Raw genomic sequence first — 26,695 nt, 5'->3', positions numbered from 1 at the left:
GCACATGTTAGAAAGGATGTAAAGTTACAGTAGCTCCAGGATAACACTTCCTTAACAAAGTGAGCCAGATGGAAAGAGAAACAGAATGCAAATTACTTTATCACTATATGATTTGGTATAATCCAATGCCCTGTGTGTCAACCACATCGAATCACCCCATATGATATTGACATAATTTTGTAATATCTTTGGGAAAATGTTCTAGAATTGGCATTCTCCTAGCCAAATCTGAAAGATCCCAGTAGAACTCTTGACTGGTCCTATTTCTCTTCATTGTTGGGCATAAAGAGGAAAATCGGACTCTAAGAAGATCAGGATCAATTTCTTACCTCCTTTATCACTGTTACAGTTTCCACTTTGATCCAGTACAAAATATTCTTTGTCTTTTATTTCAGCCAAACTCTTTCTCTGTGGTAGAAGGGAGCACTGTGCCTACCCTCAACAGTGACATTCTCCCAAAGTGGCTAGAGTACAACTGTTCTCATTCTGTCTCCAGTCCATTCCCCTTCCCTTCCTTCCAGTCCATCATTTTTATGACCTTTGATGACCAAAAGAACAATAATGAGAAGGCAGTCTGGAAACATTTCTGAACATGATCAAATGTGTGCATCATGTGTTTAAATGCATTTGCACTCATATATGTTTGCACAAACATTTGGTGTGTATGTAACTGCATTTAAAAGGATAGTTGTACATGTGTGTGATTTTGTAGACAAGTGTTGACATATCTGTCTTTGTTGGCACAGGTATTGGAGTATATGCATGTGTGAAAGTAGTGTGAATATATGCCTGTGGGGTTTTAACACCCTGAAGAATAGCAACCCCATAGGTCTTTATCTGTTTTAAGGAACAAAATGCCAGAGAATCTCTCTGACATGAATTCTCACATCTAGCTGACAGAGGAGAAGGGTGCAATAGGGTTTGACAGCTCTGCTGACAGGGTGTAGGCTAGCCCTTGGCCCTTCCCCATAGCCTTCTGCGGTTGATGTCTATGCTTCTGACACCTCTTCCCTTTGGCCTGCAGGTCCCTGTCTGGCCGCATCGTTGGTGGTGTCTGGTGGTTCTTCACCTTGATCATCATCTCCTCATACACAGCCAACCTGGCTGCCTTCCTGACCGTGGAGAGGATGGTGTCTCCCATCGAGAGTGCTGAGGACCTAGCGAAGCAGACGGAAATCGCTTATGGGACCCTGGAAGCAGGGTCTACTAAGGAGTTCTTCAGGGTAGGAACATCCCTTGTCCTAAGGCACCTTCATAAGAGGGGATCCTCATTAAGAAACCTGTGATTATAGGCAAGCAGGGTAACTTCTTAATTCAGTACAAGTCACGGAAACCCAGAGTTTTTCTCAGCTTTCTACAAATCCCAGAGAAATCTACATTTCTGTATTTGTGATAACTTCAAAGCTTTTTCATTGAACCAGACCCCTTACATATGCCAGATGGTGCCAAGTTCTCTGAGGGCTGCAAAGGATAGGACATGCAGTTCCTTCCCTGCTCCCACACATACTTGTAATCTAATCAGCAATTGATCAGGATCAGCTTAGGGACAAGGTCCAGAACTTTGCCATGTATGTCCCCCTCTTAAAGACTTGATGAATAAGGAGATGGTATATGGGAAACAATTACTGGAACAGGTGGTCTGTTTAACAGTGCCAGGAGAGAGAAAATGTGAAGTGAGAGTGGAGGTGGTGGAAATGCCACGTGACTGGAGACAGCAAATGGAGGCAGAGGAGCAGAGAGCTTAGGAGCCTAGGATCAGCAAGACCTCGGGCCAGAACCTGGCTTCATCCTCGTTCTCTGGCCTGTAGCGGGTTGACGTCATTTCCTCTTCTATATCATCTGGAGAATAATATCTACCTCAAGGAGTCATTATAAGATTAAAAGAGACAAGGCATCTAAGACACAAGGCTCTGTTTCCCATTAGGGCTTTGGGGCATAGGCTTTTGGGAGCCATTTTGATGGAGGGGTAGGGCTTTGTAGCCACAAACTTTGGAAAAACATTTCTAGGCATCATGAAACTAGGGCAGACCTGGGTTGGCTCATTACATTCCAGGAAAAGGGGACAACTTGAACAAATGCCCCAAAGCAGAAAAACCTGTAGTTCCCTGGACATTAGACATGTTCATCCTAAAAGCTGAACAAAATAGCACATGGAGTTACCATGTTTTGGTGAAAGAAAAAAATAATAAACAATCGCTACCACTTACCTAGCACTCACAATGAATCAGGCCCTGTTCTAGCACACCCTGCATGAATTATCTCATTTAGTCCTCTCATTAGAGAGACTAGTTAGAAATTTGTTGTCCCCATTTCATATATGAAGCTCAGAGACATAAGAGTATTTGCCTAAGGTCACACAGCTTATAAGTAGTGGAAGGGGAATAGACAGCAAGCTTCTACCTTGTTTCAGACAAGGGATAGGGATCCTGTGCATTACCTACGAGGTTCTCACTACAACTTCATGGAGCAAACCCCTGGCCCAGGGTAGACCTACAGAGTGATGTGCTCAGTTTCTTGATCATGGGTTCTGTGTTCTGTATAAGAAGGAGGAAAGGGACCGAAGGTGTTCTGTATAAGAAGGAGGAAAGGGACCGAAGTCTTAACAATCACTGATCTCCAAGGCTAAAATCATCCACTTTCCATATATTGGAGCAAGAAGGTAACTTGGAGGTCACCTGGTCAGTCTGTCATTTTAGAGAGTGATGTGACTTGCTTAAGCTTACCCAACCAGCTAATGGAAAAACCTCGTGAAATCTCATCATAATTCTCTGGCATTTTTAGCCTGCAATCAAAATGTGAAGGAGATGTCTGATATTTGTCCATACGGCCAGTCCTATGCCCCAGGCCTGCTGATGAACAGCCAATTGTGAATTGGGAACAGCCAATTCACTTACCCACTACATACCCATGCTCTCATCCCATATATGAACACATCACATCCCCAAATCACTCTCCCATCCATGGTCTCATTTATGTTCCACCCATGACCTATGGCAAAACAGGGCTTACGTGTCCATTTTGTGGACAAGAAACCGGAATTCAGAGAATCATAATGTAAGTCCAGGATGAATACAATATCTGTTTCCCCAGCTCAGCCCAAGCATTTTTACCAATGACCCACACTGTCCTGATGAGGTGGCATCAGTAACTGATTTTTTAAAAAGATTACTCAGGCTATTAGGTGGGCCCATGGACAAATCTAGTCCAACCTTTTCCTTTGGTAGTTAGGGAAACTGAGGCCCAGAGAAGAAAATGGGCATGTGCTAGCTACTCAGAGGCACCGCTAGGACTTATGATTTGAAAGTTCTCTGTTAGTAACTATGTCAATTGACATACTTCTATTTCTTGTCCAGAGCACACTGTTAGGCATCTAGAAAAGATAATGTATATTCTGTAAGCTCTGTTCACTCACCAGGCCTACTGTGTTGGTGACAGCAGGTTATAGTTCATATGCAAACTCTGATTAATCATCACTGTTTGCCTAGAGTTCGATGTTGAGAGGGGACTCTGGGGGCACATCTGCACAGTGTGAAAGAATTCCTTGACTGGTGTCAACATCTGTCACATATAGGAAGGAAAACTGGTCTCGAGCCAGCCATGTATTGGGCATTTTTTTTTTTTTTTTTGGTACTGGGCATGCTTATCCTAAAGTAAAACCCAAAGAAAGGGCATAATTATTAACAGTAATTGCACCACTTATGGAACACCTACTATGTGCCCAACACTGGGTCATGCATTTTACCTTTGTTGTCTTATAATCTCCAGGCAATGCTGTGCAGTGGTTGCTATCATCATCATGGTCAGGATAGGAACACTGAGGCTCAGAAATGTTGTTACTTGCCCAAGGTCCCCCAGCTAGTAAGATCTAAAACCTAAAACAAGGGAGGCAGCTGGTTGCAGTGAAAAGGCAAGGGTGTGCAATCAGGAGACCTGGGCTTTACTCCTGCCTCTGCCGTGACATTGGAGAGTTCTCTGCCACACTGTGGGCCTCAGTTTCTTTACGTGTAGAAAGTAAGCACTGACAAGGTATGCCCCCATGAGCCCCTCCAACTCCGTGACTTGGACCTTGAGAATTTTCCCACGAGGACTTTGGTGGGCGGAGAGACAAGGATCACCCACCACCCCCATGAGGCAGAAGGAGGGAATGGTGAGACGAGCATTCTTCTATCCCGGTCTCTGAAAAAGAAGTCTAGCTTCTTGTCCTCATAGCAGCCCAGAGCTCCTAGGCAGCCCCAGCCCCGAGTCACTTAATCCTCCATCGACAGTTTAATTAAGATGTGTGAAGGGCTGTGAGAGCTGCAGATCATAGGAGAGATCCAAGAACAAATACCCCAAGTATGCTTCCGATCCTCCCTGCCACTCATGCCGCCTTCGCATCCCTGGAGATGAGATTTTCCTGATCGCCTGCTCTGAGCGGCGATAAGCACAGCCCTGGCGTTTGGGGCACTGGGGTGAGGCTGAGAAGACATATTAATTTTCTGCATACTGCTGCCCAGAGGGCTGTTCAGCTCTGCCTGTCAGCAGCCCTGCTCCCTGCCGTGGCCATCCTGTCAGGTCAAATTGCATCTTGCCATTGCCCTGCTGGGTGTTTTGTTGGGTTTCTGCCTAGAAGATCATCTGCAAATCTAGTCGCAGCTCAATTTATACATTTCTCTGTTTCTGTGAGAGAATATGATCTACATTGAAGATGCTCTGATTGGTTCTGGGTATTTCCTCCCCTGACTGTGAAATTCTCCCTCCCTTTTCTTCCCTCTTCTTCTTCATGCGGACATTGTTGTTTGAATGATGTATCTTCATGTAAAGAATCAGATTTTTCAAGGCCACAACGGACTCAAAGGTCCCCATGCCCCAACTCCTCATGAAACAGATGGGGAAAGACTAGAACCCAGGCTACTCACTCCCAGTCCAGTGGCCTTTCCAGATGGTCAACCATGCTGTAAAGCACATCGTCTCATTGATCTAATTACAGACCCCACCAAAGACCTCTCTGAAATTCTCAGTAACAATTTCCATTAACTTTCCCTTGAGACCAGAATTTTTCTAGGCCCATATATCCTTACAGATCCGTTGGCTCATACAACAATGTCCAGCCATATTTTGCCAACATCTGATATTAAAATCAAGGAAATAAACTCGATACTTGTATGCAAAGAAAAATGGCACCTTGTGGATATAGTCATTTTATACTAAACGAATCTGTAACCTGTGTATTAACCATGAATTGCATGACTCTAGCGCTATCTTTAAAAAAAAAAAAAAAATAGCCCCTTATATGTGTTTAACACTTGTCTATTTACAAAGCCAGACTCCAATACCCCTAAAATGCATCTGCCCTTTGGGGAAAGGATGCTCTTTAGAAAGAGCATGTTAGATGAGAGGGATGACTTGTGGTTCTGGATTGTGGGCCTTGACTAAGGGCCTACTGTGTGCTGTAAACTCTGTGAAGGACTCATAGAAGGAAATATGCCCCCCCTCCTTCAAATAGCATCCACATACTTGAGACCTATGCACAGCAATGGTGCCCCCCATCTCAGCAGTCTAGCCTGACAGTCCAGTGAGGACCAGCACAGTGTGTCCTAGAGGAATACCAGCCCTTATAAGTGGGAGCCTCAGAGGCCACATAGATCAGAATCACCTGGGGAACTTATGAAGAAGACTTTTTCTGGGCTCCAGCTCAGACTGCTGAGTCACAGTCTCTAGGTCGAGGTTCAGAGGAGGGGCATGTTAATATTTACAATTTCTACATATGACTCTGGTGCCCACAAGAGCTTGTGAACTACTGTCCTTGAAACTGAAGTGGCCTCAGAATACATAGGATTTGTTCTGGTCTGTGAAATGACTAGTAGCATGTGGACACAACAAGCGTATCCAGTGAAGTAAACAGTCTAGGCAAAGTGCCAAAGAAGGGAATGTTCAAAATGAGTTCAGGAAGAAGGGAGAAAAACAGTTTGGCTAGATTTAGAGGCTTTTGAAATGTAAACAGACTACAGTATTAGGTCTCAAGTTATTAGCTTTATCAGACCACAGTTTACTTTCTGAGGGCTGTCTTGTAATAGGACTCACGATCCAGAAATTCCTCTGTACTGTCCTCCAATAATGAAATCAGATTCCACTGATACTCACTCTGCAGTTCTGGGCAGTATAAACATGGTCTTCTTGAACAATAGATAGGTTCTGTAATGGCTTTAGAACCTAGACAGGGTCCCATTTCTCCACTCTTCCCATACAGAAGGAGAGTCTAATTCAGCAGTAATTAAAAGATTCTGAGCTATTCTGTTCATTCTGTATTTGCAAGATATTTGTGCTTTGGAACCTACTGATACTAATTAGAGCCTCTTATTTTGCAATCACTCATAATTTGTTTCTTCCTGAGCTAATCTCGCTCATGAATGTGTGATCGAGCTACACTCAGCGCTTCGTCAGTGTGTGTGCCGACCTCAGCACCAAGTGCAGCCAGCACTTAATTCCAGCTTTGCTCCTGTCCCCTGCCAGAGGTCTAAAATTGCCGTGTTTGAGAAGATGTGGACATATATGAAGTCAGCGGAGCCATCAGTTTTTGTGAGGACCACAGAAGAGGGAATGATCCGAGTGAGGAAATCCAAAGGCAAATACGCCTACCTTCTGGAATCTACCATGAATGAGTACATTGAGCAGCGGAAACCCTGTGACACCATGAAGGTGGGAGGTAACTTGGATTCCAAAGGCTATGGCATTGCGACGCCCAAGGGGTCCGCCCTGAGGTAAGTAGCCAAGATTTGCTTCCTTGGTACTCCCTCTCCCCTCCCTACCTCAGGAATGAAGCTGCTGTGTCTGCCACATGGCTCCAGTGCCACAAGGCAAGCTGTCAAGGGGGCTCTTCATGGACACCTGTGGGCCTGGAAGATTCCAGTCACCCGAGATCTTCAGCCCTGAGGTTGGAAATTGACCTGGGGGCCTCAGCTTGCTATAACTGTCGCTGTCCGTGTGTTCCTCCCCACACCTCGCCTTACCCCTCCAAGTGTGTCAAACATCAATGAAACTTGTGTTTGTGTCATGTGATCCTGTGGTGTGTCACACCATCCTTCACCAAACACTCCCATATCCAACTAGGCCATGAACAGAGTTCTCCAGCAACCTGGATTCTTTGAGAGAAGGTGGTTTGTAATGTTTGTCTCAAAAGAAACTTAGACACATTGTCCAAATGAAAGATCAAGTAGTTTGAGTCCTGAAGGCTCTGGCTATGGCAATCAAAATAATACCAAATGAATGGCATTACCTATTCTTTGCCAGATACTAATTTCTTTCTTTCTTTTTTTTTTTTTAAGATTTTATTTATTTATTTATTTGAGAGAGAGTCTCAAGCAGACTCTGCCCTGGGCATGGAGCCTGATGTAGGACTCAATCTCATGAACCTGAAATCATGACCTGAGCTAAAACCAAGAGTTAGATGCTTAATGGACTGAGCCACCAAGGTGTCCCTCAGATACTGATTTCTTTAGCAAGAAACAGGCAGTTCAATAAAGAAGCAAGTGGATTTTACTCTCACATAAAGAGACTCTGGTATTCATTTCAAACAGCTAAGGTAGAGTTCTGTAGACTTAGGGTCAAAAGACATAGATTTAATTCTTGGATTTACTACTCATTATCTTACCAAAGGTAAGGCATATCATCTCCCGAACCTGCAGTTTTCTTATCTGTAAAGAGAGTTTACTCATCCCAGCTCTTCCTAGATCCAAGATAATTGTGAGTCCACATGGGATAATCTATATAGAAGGTAATTGAAAACAGCATTGTATGAAGTAACCTATGAGACGTTATGTCAATTTACAGAGAGACTAAATCATTTTAGGGAAGGATAATGTTCAAGGAAAAGTTGAAACATGTTTTAAAAGGTTGCAAAAGGATGGAGAAGGGTTCCTAACCCATCCTGACATCGAGGACCACCTCTGCCTCCACATCTTGCATTAATTTCAGTAATATTGAGCCTGCAAGGTTCTGGGTACTAGGCTCAGACCTGGAGCTACAGTTTTGAACAAAACAGACATAGTCTCTCTCCCTATAGAACTATATTTTTGCAGGGAAGATAGGCAACAGGTGAGTATTGTTTGATGGCTCATGACAACTATGACAGTTTCTGTGATCACTGAGAAAAGGGGACCTAGAGGACACCAACTTCCAGTAATATAGCCAGAACAAAACTCCCACTACAAAACCTAGATATGCAGGATACAGTTAGAACAAATTGCCTTTTAAGTGGAAGTTAGGAAATCCCTAGGCCAAAACAGGAAAAGTACATCAAAACCAGAGTAAAATGCATAAACTAACTATTCAGGGGCTCCCCTAAGCAGGGCAAAGTCACAAATTATATGACAGTCTACATGAACAAGAATCGAAAGTACATCTAAAGACATAAAAGTAATGAAAAACATTTTTAAAAAAGAAAGACACTATCATAAGGGACCAGACATATTTAGAAAAATACCAGTTAGAATTTAGAGAAGTAATAAAATCTCAATGGGAGGGTTAAACAACAAATTGTCAAAGTGGAAGAGAAAATTACTACACTGGGGAAAACAATGTAGATAATTTCCCAGGACATCACACAGAGATAAAAAGATAAAAACCATGACAAAGAGGTTAAGAGACCTGAAAGAGAAAAACAAAATCCCAGGTACATCTTCTGTGAGTCCCAGAGACAAGAAAGGATAGAGTAGAGGCAGTATTTAAAAGGAACTTTCCAGTATTTATGGAAAATATTAATACCCAGATTCAAAAGTTATGTGTCCCACGCAGATGAAAATCAGCAGCTGATTCACTTGAAACTGCAGAACTATAAAGACAAAGAAGACTTCAAACATACTTAAAGATAACGGGTCTAATCTGGTGTGCAGGATGGGTGGGAAGTGGCCAAGAAGGCTTTTCCAAGAAGGCTTATTCTCAAGCTGAGCTATGATGGATTAACAAGAGTAAATAACGTAAGTGAGGGGAGTAAAAGAGACAAGCGATCCAGGCAGAGGGAACAGCATGTGCAAAGGCTCTAAGGTAAGGAATCATTTGATCAACAAATGATACAAGTTGACAACAAATGATACAATTTTAGTTGATACAATTGATCAACTAAAAGAAGCCAAGTGCTCTTGGAACATAGATAATAGAAAGGAGAAAACGTTAAGTTGAGATTGGAGAATGACACAGAGAAGGATTTTATAAAGAAAGTTTGTCCTTATTTGAAGAGTAATGAAAATACATTAGATAATTTTTTTTTTTGCTATGGCATTCCAGACTACGTTAGAGAATTTTAGTAAATGTGCTGCCGAAGCGAGCACCGTTAGAGAATTTTAAATAATTGTCTGAAAATTAGGAAATAAAGGTATCTGGAGGAGTACAGACATAACAGAATATATCTAATGAAAGGAAATCAAATGGACTAGTATTTATCAATCATGGATTTTTGCCTGTAACAACTTAAAAGAGTCTCTGTACAAGTTTAGACAAAGTTCAAAGGGGATCCAGAGGAGACTGCTTGGTGAGGAAGAGACTTTTATCTCAGAAACTTATACAACACTACCCTAGAAAAGCCCAGAGTAGAGAATGAGCTCTTACAGGTCTCAGAACATCAATGATGCAGTATTATAATTTAATGAAGGCTTTATGAGTCAAGGGTATTATTAGATCTAAATACTTGGATATAAAGTTAGGAAAACAAGGCACAGAGAGGTAACATGATTTGTCTAATCAATAGAGTATTTCTGCCACCACATCCCACATACAGGTGCCTAAAACAAGGTGACACACTCATAAAATATTTGATGTTTGAGTGACATGAACCTAAAGCTCAGGTCATCTCACATGCAAATGTCTTTCCACTATAATAAAATCTACCACTGAGTGAATGCCTACTGCATGCTACATGATATGGTATATGCATTATCTTATTTAAATTTCATACCTATGAAATACCATTATCCCTACTTCACAGATAGGGAAACAGAGTCACAGATTTAAGTTACCTGACTAGGTTGACACAAGTAATAAGAAAGTAGCCAGATTTCAAGCTCAGATAGCCTAATTCGAGAGCCCATGCCTGTGACTTACTCTAATGCTTCACTGGGTTTTATCACTGATAGCATCATTAAAGGCAGAAGACTGGGCTTATGTCAGGTTCCCGGTACCTATTCTCATGGGTCAAGCAATAGCCAATAACTCAAAAAAGCTATAAAACAGATGTTCGAAGCCCAGAGCACCCACTCATTACTGTGAAGATGAAAGGTGATAGTGATGGTCATTTAAATGTGCCAAATACCACTTCTTTGAGCAGTAACACTGCTTTAATGGGTTTTACACGCTCAAAGTTTCTTTGGGGATAAATATTGAAAATAATTCAACTCCATAATAAAGAAAACCCTAGTTCTGTTGTTTACATCTCTATAAGATGTAACAACTATTTATTGATTCTGAGAAAGCAAGAGAAAGGAAAAGAGAAATGAAAAGGAATGCATTCCAGATATAGATCACTGATAGTGGATATCCAATTCAAGAATACCCAAATGTACGTGGATACCCCATGTACCCAGCTAGCTCTCTCCCAGTGCTCCATTTTCTCCAGGGCAACTTCTGTGAGAGCCATGGGGTTTCCTGACTCAAAACCAGAAGAGTAAAGTTCATCCTAACAGGACAGTGAGTTTCTGACCTAGAAAAATCCCTTTTGCCTCTATGGGATTCTCCCTCTCATCTCTGTATTAGAAAGAATCATCCTAGCAACCAATAGTGCAGAAGTTTCATGAAACAGAGAATTTCAAAATGGTTATAGAAAATATGAGAGCATGCACAAACACGTGCGCGCGCGCACACACACACACAACTCCAGCCAGAGTTCCATCGAATCTCGGCCTCATATGCCCCAAAGGGTGCCATTTCCCCAAGGCATTGTCAAATACCAGAATCACGGCAACCCAAATGCCACACACACCTGTGTGCCTGTTCTAGAAGTCTTCAATCCACTGATTTGATCCCAAGAATGCATTCTACATGACATAGGTGGAGAGTGAGGAACCAGTAAGAGGCAGTATCTGCTTACATTTCCTCTGGTCCCCATTTAAAAGGGGTTTATCTGTGTTCAAGATAATATGGCAGCAGAAATCAATTTTAATGCAGATTATTTAGAATTACAGCAAATACTTTTTAAAACACTGTTCAGCCATTCTCAAAGCTGGAGCTCTGCAGAAGCCTTTACAGAAAGGTGCTTCAGCACACTATAGGCACTGTCACAAACCACTTCCCTTCTGCCCTATAAAGTGGGGTTTCCACAGCCCTCACAGGCAGATGTGCTCCGGGTTCAGCACCTGTGCCTACATCAAAAGGACTTCCCCAGCAGCCTTTCTCCATCACTTACTCTCCATAAAGCCAGACCTCACCATACCTACAGGGATTCAGCCCCTTCCAGCCTGCCTGGAAAAAAGCTCCAAGTTCCTCCAAGGCAGATCACCCAGCTCTGCCTCGGAAGGTCAGAGAACTGATAGCTGAGGTCCAACTGTTCCGCTACAACTTGCCAAGTCTACTTGGCAGAAGCCAGGCCAGAGTCCCTACAGAGTGTTAAAAGGCTGTGTTAGTGACAGAATGGTGTTTTTGTCTCTTCTGCTCTGGAAACAAATACTCTGATTGAAACGAACTGGTTCCATGCTTGATTTTCCATTTGGACAGGTGGTGTTTCTTTGAAACAGATGCTGTTTGTTGGCTGTCACTGCATGTTTGGGGTTGGGTAAGGGGCTGAATTATGTTTCCAAAGCCCTTAGGTTATGGATAAAGACCTGCTCAGCCAATGCCAGTCACTAGGGAAAGGCAATTGGTAAATCACCTAATTATGATCTATTGGGCCCTTTTATTGCCAACTAAATGTATTTGCTGGTCCAAACTAAAGTCTCCTTTCTTTATTATGATGAACACTCCCTTCAGTTAGAGACGATGTGTTCAAATTTCCTCAATAAGGGGGCATGGCCCATGTTTTACCAACCCAAGAAGGAAGCCACACCAGATGGGCCTAAGTTAAAATCACAACTAATGATTCTTCTTCACAAGCCATTTATCAGGAATTTGATGGATTTGCTGAGTTATACCCTAATCAGAACATTGGTCAAAGTCTGGTTTTTAACTTTGACCATGGTTACTATGGAGTCTTTTCTGGTCTCTGTGATTGTGACGTTTATCTTGTCATGTGTCTTGTCCATGCCAGATGTATGGGCCAGGGGGATGGGAGATCCCTCCTACAGCTCAGTGAATTGTGGGTGGGCACCCAGAAGGGTCTGAGACCTGGTCCCTTGGCTTTCCATTCAGCTTCACAGATTCCTTTCTCAATATCTCATCCACACAATGTGCACACGCTTCAGGGAATAGCAGTGAGAGAGATGCAGTCCTAGCCCCTAAATTATGCATAACCCCGTACAGCTTATGAGCAGAATTACACAGAGCCTGTCATTCTACCCAGAGCCATAAGAGTCAGTGACACCCCAAAACAATGATAGTCAACATCTGAATGGAAGGATCTGCAAAGGATTTGTGGCAGAGGTAACATTTAACATAGGACCTGAAGAATCTGTGATAATGAGAAGTGGGGATGGAGTACTCCAGATGGAGGGGATAAAATGAGCAGAGGTGAGAAAACATGGGGCTTACTTTAGGAATAAGAAAGGGTTCACTGTAACTACAGAATGCATTAATAAGTAGGAGCAACTGGTTGTGGTCCTACTGTGAAAGATTTCAAATGTCTCTATTTTTTATTCAATGTCAGTAGGGGCCACTGAGGCCATTGATGTAGAGAGATCCTGGACCAAACAGGCTCCCAAAGATTATCCTGGTGGTGGTTTGCAATGTGAATCAGAGAGAGGAGGATCACAGGCAGAGACATCATTTAGAAAGCTGTTGTAGTCACTCTGATAAGAGGGAATGAATGTAATCACAGATCATAACAGGTTGGAGACAAATGGAAGCCATGGGAGACTCTATGTTCCTCACCAGACACAACTTCTAGTTGAAGGCTTGGCAGTCTCTACTTTCTGAGACTTCTGCGCTCTTTAAGGCCTGACCAGGTACAAACTGATTCTGGCAAGGACAGAAAGGGGGCAGAATGGGATTTATCTCCCACCAGACTTATTGCCAACTCCTCAACTTCACCTCTGGGGTGCCTTGAAGGTTCAGAAAGGCATTGCCGGGAGGGCTGCAGCAGAATGGTAGAGGTTCCCAATCACCAATCTCTGTCCCTACTGCACTGATTCTGTCTTTCCTATATCTGGTGTTTTTGTAGTCATTATTCTTTGTTTCTTTTTTTTTTTTAAGGTTGAATCTCATTGCTTTTATTTTTTTTTTATTTTCAGCATAATAGTATTCATTATTTTTTCATCACACCCAGTGCTCCATGCAATCCATGCCCTCTATAATACCCACCACCTGGTACCCCAACCTGCCACTCCCCACCCCTTGAAAACCCTCAGATTGTTTTTCAGAGTCCATAGTCTTTCATGGTTCACCTCCCCTTCCATTTCCCCCAACTCCCTTCTCCTCTTTAACTCCCCATGTCCTCCATGCTATTTGTTATGCTCCACAAATAAGTGAAACCATATGATAATTGACTCTCTCTGCTTGACTTATTTCACTCAGCATAATCTCTTCCAGTCCCGTCCATGTTGCTACAAAAGTTGGGTATTCATCCTTTCTGATGGAGACATAATACTCCATAGTGTATATGGACCACATCTTCCTTATCCATTCGTCCGTTGAAGGGCATCTTGGTTCTTTCCACAGTTTGGCGAGTGTGGCCATTGCTGCTATAAACATTGGGGTACAGATGGCCCTTCTTTTCACTACATCTGTATCTTTGGGGTAAATACCCAGGAGTGCAATTGCAGGGTCATAGGGAAGCTCTATTTTTAATTTCTTGAGGAATCTCCACACTGTTCTCCAAAGAGGCTGCACCAACTTGCATTCCCACCAACAGTGTAAGAGGGTTCCCCTTTCTCCACATCCCCTCCAACACATGTTGTTTCCTGTCTTGTTAATTTTGGCCATTCTAACTGCTGTAAGGTGATATCTCAATGTGGTTTTAATTTGAATCTCCCTGAGGGCTAGTGATGATGAACATTTTTTCATGTGTCTGATAGCCATTTGTATGTCTTCATTGGAGAAGTGTCTGTTCATATCTTCTGCCCATTTTTTGATATTATTGTCTGTTTTGTGTATGTTGAGTTTGTTTCTTTTAAAGTAAGCTCCACGCCTAGCCTACTGGGCCCTGAGATCAAGACCTGAGCTGAGATCAAGAGTCGGACGTTCAACCGACTGAGCCCCCCAGGTGTCCCAGTGGTGTCTGTAATCAGACTTAGGTTCAGAATTGCTCATTAACATTTTAGTCACACTGGTATTCCGACTGAATATATTTTTCTCCTTTTACACAACCTATTCTGGGAAATATTTACTAAGAACTGCTCATCTGTATTGGCATATGGCCAAAGGAGGGAGGTTAAGGCTGTGACTCAGAAAGGGATATCACAAGGTTTTGTGGGGTGCATCCCCACTTCCAGGGACTGAGGGTCTCCTACCTGTCCACCTCCATGTTGGGACCTCATGACATAATCGCATCCTCAAGTTGGTTCAGTGGGCCTTTCTTGAATACATTTTATTTTATGTTATTTTGTTTTATTTTATCTTATTTTATTTTATTTATTTTATTTTTCCTAATGCTGATTTGAGTGTTACAGAGACCATCAAGAGAATTCTCTTTTAGAGAATCACAGTGACCCAGCATGTAATGGGTAAACAAATAAGCCAGTGTTGTTTTGTGCAGTGTTGATCCCGTTGCTCTAAAGAACCATTCCCCAACTTCACTATGTATCACATTATTTAGGGAAATTGCTTTAAAATAAAATCTCATTCCTGAGATTTCTGATGCTGCAGGTCCAGGGTGGGATCCAGGAATGTGCCGTTTTAACACGTCCCCTGGGCAATTCTGTTATAGGCAGACAGCAGTCTGTTTTGAGGGCTAGAGGCCAGGGAAGAGAGATGGACAAGGCCTGAGGAGACAGCCCCTTAGAAAGACAGGAAGGTTAGTGTGATGGGAGCATGACAGGGAAACTGCCCTGAATGGTGTCCAGACCGCAGTCCTCAGAGTCGAGCAACCTTCATTCAGGTCCAAGGGCCATCACTTTACCTGTAGATTGACCTCACTTGGTAAGTCATAGTAACTTTATGAGCCTCTGTTTTCTTTTCTGTAAAAATGGAATAATAGTAATTCGCTGCAGTTGCTCTGAGTTTTGATGATATAGCACAGAGTGCTTGTCACAGAGGGTACTCATTAATGTTAATTCTCCACCCCTCCTCTCCTCCCATTAGACCTACCCAAAAGTCACTTTTCAACCAGATAACTTATTTTTTTCCTTCTTTGTGAAACACGCTGTGTTCATCAGAAATGCACATACCACCAGCCTCACCCCCCAGCACTGACTGCATTAGAAATAAAATGTCTCTCTCCGAGAACAATTTGTGGTCCTCCCCCACAGAGAACACACTAAAAAAAATAAAACCCCGATATTTCTTGTTCTCCCTCCCTCCCACCCTCCTCCCATAGTATAGTACTGTGCAGGGCCTGCTGCTGAGAATAAATACAGTATGTCCCAGGGAAATGACAGGCCCTTTCAATTGGTCCTTGCCTCCTGATGGGTAGCCAGGGATGCTTGTTGTCATGGTAACCTCGTGAACTCTGTGACCCAGGTCGGGCCTGATCAGAGACAAAGCTCTCTGAGCAGAGAGGCTAGATTTGCCTGCATCCTCAGAAGAGCTAGAGAGAAAGGAAGAGAGGGAGGGAATGGGGGATAAAAAAGGGAGGGAGGGACAAAGAGGAGGAGAGAGGCAGAAAGAGAAAGTGTGTGCGTGCGTGTGTGTGCGTGTGTGTGCGCGCAGGTGTGCTTGAATAAAGACTGGAGGTCTGCCAGAGGAGCACTGCATCAATACAGAAGCTTCTCAGGTCAGGACACTTGGGATGGATTATAGAGCGAACCGAGAAACCCTCCTAGGAGACTGGCACAGCAGCCTGGTGCCAAAGTCCAGGCGGGGGGTGGGGGGAGGTGTGACAAGGGCTTGATTTAGCATTTAGTGGTGATGATAAGACCTACTGTTAACATTTATCGGGCACTGACTCATCCCAGGAGCGTCTATGAAATATTCGATGTGCATTAGCTTATGTAACCCTAACAACGCCGTGAAGGTAGTCCTGTGTTCACCTCAATCATACAGTTCAGAAAACTGAGGCATAGAAAGGTTATGGAACTTGCCCGGGATTACCTGGCATGGAGAGTGGAAAGCTGGACTTTTCAACCCAGGCAGCCTGATTTCAGGACCTCTTCTCACCCATTAGGGGAAAAAAAATGGATATAAGGACAGAAACTGTGAGGAAGAACTGATTATTCAGAGGATAAAGATCACTGACGGTCTCTCCCCCAACGCACATGAGTATAACTGCCTTTAGTCCTACCGAAGCAACATGAGAGTCAGAAAGCTGTGGCCCCACAAAAAAGTGGCTCATTGTCACAGCCTGAATTCGCTAAAGAGCCCTGGCCTCCCTTCTGCACCATTTGCATAAGGGGTACATGTATCCCCAGGGACAGCGCCCTACCACCTGTTGATGTCATTGTCCCATACCTAGAAATGGAAAACACACAGCCAGTGCGAACTAAATTTTCCTGCTGACCCACGACAGACTGAACCAAAATCACCTCCAAAGATTTTCATGCTTCTTGAAACTCTGTACTGCTTTTGTCCCCTATCAACAACGAAAAGCTGACTGTTTGAGACTGACTGTATCACACACATAAAGAGAGAGGATACTCATTCTTTCCACACCTACAGGGTGCTGGGCACACACCTACATCCAGTGCCCTAGGGACATCGAGGCATGACCCTTCTTCCCCCTGCCTTTACATATTTTTTAATTGTATTTATTTTGTTTCTTTGTTTTTAATTTTTTTTGTTACATTAATCACCATAGAGTACATCATTAGCTTTTAATGTAGTGTTCTATGATGCATTGTTGTTTGCATATAACACCCAGTGCTCCATGCAATCCGTGCCTTCTTTAATACCCATCACTGGTCTGCCCCATGCCCCCACACCCCTCCCCTCTAAAACCCCCACTTTGTTTCTGGGATTCCATAGTCTCTCGTGGTTCATCTCCCCCTACCTTTAGATTTAGGTATTATCATTTCCCTTTCACCAGTTTGGAAGCTTCAGAGAGGTGACCCCCTGCCCAGGTTCTCACCACGATTTATAGGATACAGCCAAAGTACAGACCCTGACTCCCGAACCCCTCTTCTTTCCACATTCCCACTTCTGTGCTGATGGAGGCACCCCTCACTGCCTTTGCCACCCTCTAGGGTGGCCATCTTTAAAACACAAGGGGAAGTGAGACACCAGGAAGCCACCACAGCCAGAGCCCTCCATCCAGAAGCTCCGGCCTCGGCTGGAGATCCACGGTACAGGTGCTCCAGAGGACTGTGGTAAAATCACAAAGGCAGATGCACACTTACGCTTGCTACAGCTCTGTTCTTATCAGGCCAGCTCAAGAAGCTCATAAACGGCAGAGCAACACATTAAGGAGAGAGAGAGGAGGAAGGTGGACAGAGCAGGGTGGCAAGGAGGAATCTGGAGAGATGAATGGCCTGGGATGAACAGACTTTACGGCCACGAGAATGGCAGCCCAGCTAGGGCTGTGATTTGCCTGCTGAAGCAGGGCTTTCTCCTGCTGCTAAACAAATTGTATGTTGCTTTCTTTTAAGAGGCTGTTGCCTCTTGTCAAAAATAGCATGTTTCTTCCCCTCTCTCTCCCTCTCATCAGCAACTTTCCTTCAGACTTGCCCACAATTCTTTCCTAAGAAGGCAGCTGCTCTAGTACAAAGGCAGACCAAGAGGGGGATAGTCTGGGTACCTGTTTCAGCCCTGACACTCAGGCCTCGCAGGCATAGGATGCAGATGTGCTCTTCCGTGGATCAAACTCTCGCTCAGACCTGGCCTGCCATGTTCACAGCCTGTGTGATCTTGGCTATGTGGCAGATGGCTATATGACCATCCGTTGAGTGTTAGGGCCCTGAAGTCAGGACTGAGGACAAATCCCAGATGTGTACACAAGACCAGACATATCAACTGACTTTATAACATGATAAATTGATGTGTGTCAATGACAGGAGTCGCTCAGACAAATCATTTCACCTTCCTCCAAATACAACAACTGGAGGTAACACTAGCGTTCACATTGGTGACTGTTAAATAATTAAATGAGATAATATAAGGTGTTTAGCACACTGCCCGGCACATTCTCAAATGGCTAAGAAAGGTTAACTCTCATTATTTAATGTCTCAGAGGCTTAGTGTTCACAACTTCCAAATGGGGATCTGGCTATAAGCTTGAAGGATCATCTTGGGAATAAATGAAATCACTTATAGGGAGCTCATGGTGCATAAGGTGTTTTGGGATATTATTCCCTTTTCCTCCCCCACTTCCCCTTTCCCTTCTGCTTCCCCTCAACACTCATAATCTACTCTGTTAGTCTGGAGATAAGTGGTGATTGCCTTCTCTGGATCAGACCACTTTCGGCTTCTTTTCACTGTAATGAATGGAATTTCGGGCTACCAAGAGACAGAAATATCCAAATGTACAGTTTTATTCTCTTTTCCACTCAGTCCCCCCAAAGTTCAGCTAATAACCATCTTGCTTCCATCCATATGCTCAGGTAGAAAGTTCACGAGCAGAGCCTGGTTTCTGAGGGCAGGCAGAAAGGAAGGAGAAGGGTAGCCCTGAGCTGAGCCCCTGCATAGAAATTCTGGGCCATCTGTTTTAGTAACATTTATGAATCACCCCATGTGCTGAGATGATGGCATGGTGATCACATCTAATCAGCCTCTTCCTAAGGGAGGAAAGGGGCAAAGGACCAGGCAAATCCCTAACAGAGGAGCTAATTTCCTCCTAAGGAGACGGAGGTAGTAAGCCAGGGGAGTCGCCAAACAAAAAGGAGTCAGGCAGGCATATTTGCGTATATTATTCATGCCTCCTCGGCACACATATGTAGCAGAAAAAGAGCATAATGACCTCTTAATCATATTCTTTATTCCAATGGGAATTAAATGTATTCCGTTGGAGGAATGTAAAAAAAAAAAAAAAAAAAATCCATAGCACTATTCAAGCCAGTCTCCTTGGGACCCACAAATACCACTTTTCCCCCCTGGTGTCTTTTTCTTACTGCTTCCTTCTTTCTAGCTATATTTCAAAGTACAGTTCAGTGAAGCAAGGGCCAGTCGTCCCACAGAACCTAGCAGAAAATTTAGCACGTAGACAGTTCCTATTGATTGTTTGTCACACTGACCAGTCCCTACCTGGCCAACTCCCAGATGTATTGTGACTTTCTGAGCATGTTATAGAGTCAGTTGATAGGTCTGGTCTTGTGTAGATTCATGAGAACCAGGAAATACTAGTCCAGCCATATAACTGTATAACATAAATTAAACCAAGCAACTCTTAACTCATTAGTCTCTTTGGCCATTATTAGTGCACATCCTAAAGACAGATGATGAAACTTCATGACCATAATCATACCATTTAATTCTACCAGTATTATAAGTATAGTATTTTTCAATGCACTAAAGTAAGTGCTCTTAAGGAAGGCAAAATGATTATGATATTGGCACTCCCAGGATTGGCTACCTAATAAAGGAGCTGCAACCAAAAGTGCCCCCAAGGGCTAGGTAAAGAAAATGAGGAAAATGGATGGGGGTGGGGCGGTAAATGCTTATGTGATTTCCTTATTTTTAACAGAGCCATGAGTACAGACAATACTTCTCTAACTAACAAAATCACAGTGTAAACACTATGATAAATAATAATTATAGTTAATATCCAGCACTTGTTATGAATGGCAAACACTCTCTAAGTCCTTAAATGTATTCTCTAATTCATATAATCCTCATTAGAACCCAAAGAAGCAGGTACTACTAAGAATCTCATTTTATGGATAATAAATCAGCAGCACAGAGAGACTAAATTATTGAGGGCACACAGCTAGTCACGGGCAGAGCCAGAATTTGAACCCAGGCAGTCCAGCTTTAGAATCTATGCTCTTATCCACTACATTATACTATAAATGGAAAACTGACAGTATCTGGGTAATCACAGAAAATTATGGGGATTTAGTGAACAAAGATTACATGCCTATCTAGCGGGGAAAGTCTCCACTCAGATCTGATTTCATATACTGCCACGTCAGCATGTTGCCAGATCTGGTTTTCCAAAGAAACTAGAAATCTCAATTTTCGTGTCCACCATTCAAAATTTTGAGGGTTGGTCACAGTTAAGAGGGATGTATAGTATAGAAGGCACATCCTAGTAACAAATCAGAGTATTACAAAAACGAGAGGAAATGCCAAGAAGATGATAGACGATTGATAGATTGACCATTAGATAGACGGATGAACAAGGCACAGTGGGAAAACCATGCAGGGAGGGGTTAATGTCTTGTCCTTCAGGTGGGAGCAATAAGAAGGCCCCCAAGAGGCAGCAGTCCCTGAACAGGGCCTTCAATCAGTGGGGAGAGTACCTACAAGCAAGATAAGGAGAAAGATATGTCAAGGAAAAGACCCAGCGAGCAGTACAAGAATGAAGGGGAGAGTAATTCAGGCATCCTTTATCTATCTTTGTATTGCTGTTTGCAGCAGGGAATCATTGCCTCAAAGGAAATCTCTTGTAGAATCCCATTATAAAAGACTAATGGATATTCATCTTTTCTGATGGAGGTGTAATAGTCCTTTGTATACAGGGACCGTATCTTCTTTATCCATTCATCTGTTAAAGGTCATCTTGGTTCTTTCCACAGTTTGGCGATTGTGGCCATTGCTGCTATGGACACTGAGGTACATATGGCCCATCTTTTCACTACATCTGTATCTTCGAGGTAAATAAGTCAAGCAGGGAAAAGTCAATTATCATACAGTTTCACCTACTTGTGGAGCACAAGGAATAACATGAAGGACATTAGGAGAAGGAAAGGAAGTCTCGGAGGGGGAGACAAAGCATGAGAGACAATGGACTCTGAGAAATAAACTGAGGGTTTTGGAGGGGTGGGGCGTGGGGGGTTAGCTGAGCCTGGTGGTGGGTATTAAGGAGGGCACATACTGCATGGAGCACTGGGTGTGGTACATAAGCAACGAATCTTGGAACACTGAAAAAATAAAATTAAATTTAAAAAATAAAAAATAAAAGGCTAACGGATGGGGTGGGGGTGGTGGAGCTGCTGATATAGGAGATGAGGGGCTGGAAATGGAAGAGAGGGGGAGGAAGAGAGCTAGAGACCAGTTCCAGCCCAGGGTGGGAGACCCAGGAGATCACGAAGTTCCTCTCTCCCTCAGGAGCCATTCTCCATCACTGGAGGAGGCAACTCTCCAACATTACAACCCTGTGTGTTTTAAAGTCCACAAGGAAATAACGGTCCTGCTGGCCTGCCCAGCATTCTGTTCTCATTGACATCTGTCTTTTGGTAGCCGGTCCTTAGAATTGGCCCAGCTTCCCTTCCTTTCATGGAACCAAAGGTGGCTGAGATGAGACCAGTGGGCTGGCTCTTACCCTGAATGGTGTTTCCACCCCCTCCGTTAATTGTAGGGAGGCCTTCATTCATTCCCTCCGTTATCTTTTGTCACGCATCTCTGGAGTGTGTGACACAGACCCTGTGGTGCTGCTGGCACATGGTTCAGCGTTACAGGACCAGATGTGGCTTACTGTGAGCCGCAAATGAACTGTTGACATCCGCTTCTCACAATGTGGGGCGGGCTAAGGATCAAACATGCCTCAAAAATGCTTTTTATCTGGAAAAATCCCAGCTGAAGGGGCCAGACTTCAGGTCCCCATCCGGGTCTCTGCACTGTACCAGGTGACAGTAGCCATAGGATCCTAAAGAAAATTATAGGGCCAGAAATACGGATCACACAGGTAAAACCTATAGGCAGCTTCTGGGGGTTCAAATAACTTACCCCTGTGATACGGCATACATTGCAGAAACTTAAAACTCCTTCATTCAAAACATATGTATCCAGAAGCTCCTGTGTTAGTTACAGTGCTGGGTACTCTGCTGGGACCCCATTAGGGAACCCTTAGTCTGGTTGGAGGAGCCAGCAGTGTATATGGGATGAGTTTACTGCTGTAGGGTGTACAAGTACAGTGGGACAGGAAGGCAGTCCTGATCCATTCTGCAAGACCCAAGAGGATTTGCAGAGAACAACACATGTTAGAGGCTTCTAAGATGAAGAGGGTCTACAGAGTGACAGACTGTACCAGGTAGCGCATGCACCAACACAAAGAGAGGCGGCGTGGGTGGCACTTCTAATTCAGCCACTTGTCCTCAGGTAATCTCAAAGCACTTTGATATCTGTTACCTCATTTGAGCCTCACAGTACAGACAGTTGGAGTCAAGGCTTATCATTAGTCCTATTTTATTGGGAAAACTGAAATACCGTTATGGTAACAAACTATCCTGGTTTGCCTGGGACTCAGAGGGTTCCTAGGATGTAGAACTTTTCTTGGGAAAACCAGGGAAGTCCCTGGGAAAACTGGGAGTTGGTCACCAGAGGTACAGTTATAGGACTTGTCATTCAACTTGACCAGAGATTAGTGAGGGACTCAGACCAGACTCAGGTTCTTTCCTCCACCTCACAGTTGCACGATGAAGAGAGGGCTCTATATGTATTTTTCTTTTTTTTTTTTTTAAACCAACTCCTTTATGTTATTTTGTAGGGTCAGAAAGCAAAGATAAATCTTCTTTTAGCTGAATCAGAGGCTGATCAAGATTCCCTCTCATGAGATCCCAGAACTGTCTATTCCTGAATATATTCCAGAAGCGAAAACCACCTGCAGTGGTCACAGGTGAAGGGAACTTGGCTTAACCTGGGTTCCCAAACAAGACGTGGGGAGGTCTGCATTTTATATGAGACATAACCCAACTTCTCTATTTCCATCTGCTTGGTTGGAAATAACCTCTCCCACGTGACCCACCACTCCAAGTCATGGACCAGCAGCTTCTTCTGGGCCCTTAATGATAGTGTGTACCTATCATTACCTATCATTTACCTGTCATTACCTATCATGAGGTTTACTGCCCCATCAGTGATAGTACTTACCTTGGAAAGTCCATACTGACAATGTCACAGTCTGAACTATAAAGATGGGGTGGGGAGGCGGTCTTTGAAATCATTGTCCAAAAGGGAGGTGATTAAGAGAGTGTTTTCTGGGATCTGGGTCCATAAACACCCAGACCTGAACTAGACCCAACCACTCTTCATCTCAGGAAGTGGGGACAAACAAGCTTTGGTTCTTGCTGAGGCTCTGGCTCTCGTTCCAAGCAAAATGACCCTGGTCTGGCCTCAGCAAAGGAGCAGAAACACCCAGCCAAAGAAGGCTGAGGAACTGAAGTTGTTTATTCATCCTCTGAGGCCTGCACAGTAGAGGCTACTGCAGGGCTCAGAGAAATGTACAAGGGGAGAAGAGAAGTAGCTGCATCTTCCTCAAAGAGGGAGCACCCTGGGCTTCAGAACCCACCAGCCCCATGAAAGAAAGAGTTAGAATGACCATGCTCACTTGTACAATGACTTTGAATCCAGTGCAGGGAAATTCCTTGTTTCATGGTCCCCCTAACGCCTTTAAACCTCACTCTATGCTGCCCTCCCCCTTCCTGAGTACAGATGCAGAGCTCCTTGAAGTCTCTTTCCCTAGAAGCCCAGTGGATCCCAGACTAGAGACATCATGGACCAAATATTGCGCCAAAAAAGAAAATGATGGTAGAGACACATGACAATGATTTATCTTGCCAAGGAATCTTGATATCTTAGAACAAGACCAAAAAAAAAAAAAAAAAAATGACCACCTCTCATCAATGTAATATAGTAAGAGAAGAAATATGTCAACACTAAAAGGGAAGGAAGGACATAATCAATTGTACATACAGGACTGTCCTTAAATGGAAAAGTTCAGCTTTCTAAAAACTCGCATTACAATCCTTATCTTTCCTCATTTTCCCATTAATAAGTGGAAGCTTCATCACAAATTGGCCTGGCTTTTTGCACCAGCTTTTTGGGGTCCACAGACTGAATCCTAATTTTTTATCCAGCATGTGAACTCCCTCCACGTTTTTCCTGACCAGCAGTTGTCCCATCAACAATGTCCCACCAGACTGCCACTTGGCAAATAAATTCTGAGAGCTCTAGGAGCTCCAGAGTTTACAGTGTTCTGTGTCCCCACGGCTTCATCCCCAGATCTAATTCTGCCCTTCGGCATTGAGAATAAATCTAATTCCTCGTCTACTGACAACCAGTCCCAAGATTCCAGGTGAGCCCTGTTTACTTTGCAGTGGCCTACTGTCTCCATTATCCCTAGATTCAGGGTTAAAACTTTCAACATCGTCTGTTCCTCTCATTTGAGTCATTATACTGGTGCATTGATTGATACATATTTACTTAGGACTGACTCGGTGGGCTGCTGGTCTGCGGCCTCTCTCTGCTTAACCACCTTCCCTGTCTCCCTTGCCTGCAGGTATTGACTTCTTGGCATATCCTTCCAGGATAATTAGGGTTTGGACTCAGTCGGCTGTTGTAGCCTCATTTCCTGGAAGTCTCCCTCCTGACCACATTCCCCAGGCCTGTGCTTCCTTGCTCTACTTCCTGATTTCACTCTTCCCTTTTCCCAGAGCACCCCCTGAAGCTTTTCAAACTCCCACCCACTGTCAGAATTAAACTCTCCCCTTTTCTGGTCCTTCCATAATCCTTTATTTTATTTTATTTTAATTGTTTTAAAAATGTTTTTATTTTATTTCATTTCTTTGCAGTGTTCCAGAATTCATTGTTTACATACCGTACCCAGTGCTCCATGCAATGCGTGCATAATTCTTTATTTTAAAATCAGATACAGGGACGCCTGGGTGGCTCAGTTGGTTAAGCAGCTGCCTTCGACACAGGTCATGATCCCAGCGTCCTGGGATCGAGTCCCACATCGGGCTCCTTGCTCCACGGGGAGCCTGCTTCTCCCTCTGACTCTGCCTGCCACTCTGTCTGCCTGTGCTCGCTCTCACTCTCTCTCTCTCTCTCTCTGACAAATAAATAAATAAATAAAATCTTCTAAAAAAATAAATAAAATAAAATCAGATACAGTCTTCCATGAACCACTGAGAAGCTTTTCTGCTTCCCACATCGGAGTGTACATTCCTTGAAAGATGAGGTTTCTAACTTGCTCAGTTCTTTATCCTTACTAAGTACCTGGCATGGTACTTGACACTTAATTGGCTCCCATAAACATTTAGGGAGTTGACTCAAAGACATGGACTCTTTACACCAAAGACTTTATAATCAAGTGAAAGACTAAGGCTAATACGCATGAAACTGTAGTAGACAGGGCAACGAATTGACTGCTAGGTTCCAGGAATTTTCAAAGGAAAGGTCAGTGAGACATCAAGTGTTGATAGAAAAATTCAAGGAAAACACAGGGAGCATTTCAGGGCAACCAGTGTTGGGAGAGAAGTTAAGGGAAACAGCAAGTGGAAGCACACAGAAGCAGGAAGAAACACGCCGTTTGAAGGGGAACGGGATGCCCAGCAGCCTAATGCGATGAAAACTGAAGCTTCCTTTGAGGGAAGAGAGACTTAACCGATCCCTGCAAGCTGGGTGTAAGCTCCAAGGGCTGTTTTATCCCATATTCCTCAGATGCTTGAATTCAAAGTTTTGTGAAAGAGAGACGGTTGCTTCAAAACTGAGGCCCAGAATTCAGTCCTTAGCCTTTCATAAGTTGAGGCCCAATTAAAACCATCTGAAATATCTCCCTTGACTGCTTTTTTTCCCAAACTTCGATTTCCCTGCAAGCATAGGATCCTCAAACTTCTTCACAGTGGCCAGTCTGAATACACTGAATCGTAATGAGTACCAGGCCTTCCTGGAGACCACCTTTCTAGGGTTCCCACTCCTCCCTTCTCAAGACTTCCAAGACAATTCATTGATCCAGATACTCCCCCTGGACCTATCAGCCCCTGTGGCTGAAAGTCAGGGTTCAGGTAGCTGAGGATCTGCCAGAATCAGAATAGTCCCAGGCTACTGCTGTTCTCGGATCCTCATTTTTATCTCCTACAAAAGAAAGGGAAGGAAGGAAGGAAGGAAGGAAGGAAGGAAGGAAGGAAGGAAAATTTCTTTGGCCTCTTCCCTATAGTCAAGTTGTAAACTAGCATCTTATGAAATGGCTATAATGAGGTTTTCCTCATATGCTGCCTTTGCTCTGCTGTGGGCTTGGAGAATGGAGATCCTTGGGTGTTGCAACTGTGTGCAAAGTAAAAGTTTTGAAAAGGATAGAGGGAGTGGGGAGAGAAAGGTCTAAATAAGCTTTCTTGGGCTTCCTGATGCATAGAGCACCTACTCTGGGGCAAGCTTCAAAGAACAGTGGTTACCTGCATAGACTTCAGTCACGCAGAGCTGAGTTAGAACCTTAGGCTGGCTATGTATTTGTCTGTGGAATGTAAGAGTAATAATAGGATACCAAATAGGGACGTGGAGATTAAATTAAATAAAGCATGTAAAGTACCAATGCCTGGCCCCTGTTAAGCTCTCAAAAAAGTAAATGTTAACGACAATTATTATCCTATGACCCTGTGCATTTTCTTTGCACACTCTG

General features: G+C 43.6%; 1 protein-coding gene across 3 annotated transcripts in view; it reads left to right on the top strand.

Moving 5' to 3' along the window:
• Positions 1-26,695, top strand: part of GRIA1 (glutamate ionotropic receptor AMPA type subunit 1) — a 306,086-nt gene that overhangs the window by 258,188 nt on the left and 21,203 nt on the right. For all 3 annotated transcript variants that reach the window (XM_082725138.1, XM_082725137.1, XM_082725136.1), the window contains exons 12-13: positions 1,025-1,223; positions 6,493-6,740. In XM_082725138.1, the coding sequence (XP_082581264.1) occupies positions 1,025-1,223; positions 6,493-6,740 (447 nt within the window). The remainder of the gene's footprint in view (positions 1-1,024; positions 1,224-6,492; positions 6,741-26,695) is intronic.

The sequence above is a fragment of the Mustela nivalis genome (genome assembly GCF_964662115.1).
Source record: "Mustela nivalis genome assembly, chromosome: 3".
In the NCBI taxonomy this organism is placed as follows: Eukaryota; Metazoa; Chordata; class Mammalia; order Carnivora; family Mustelidae; genus Mustela; species Mustela nivalis.
Note: the sequence above shows the minus strand (reverse complement) of the source record. Positions and strands in the feature narration are given on the sequence as shown.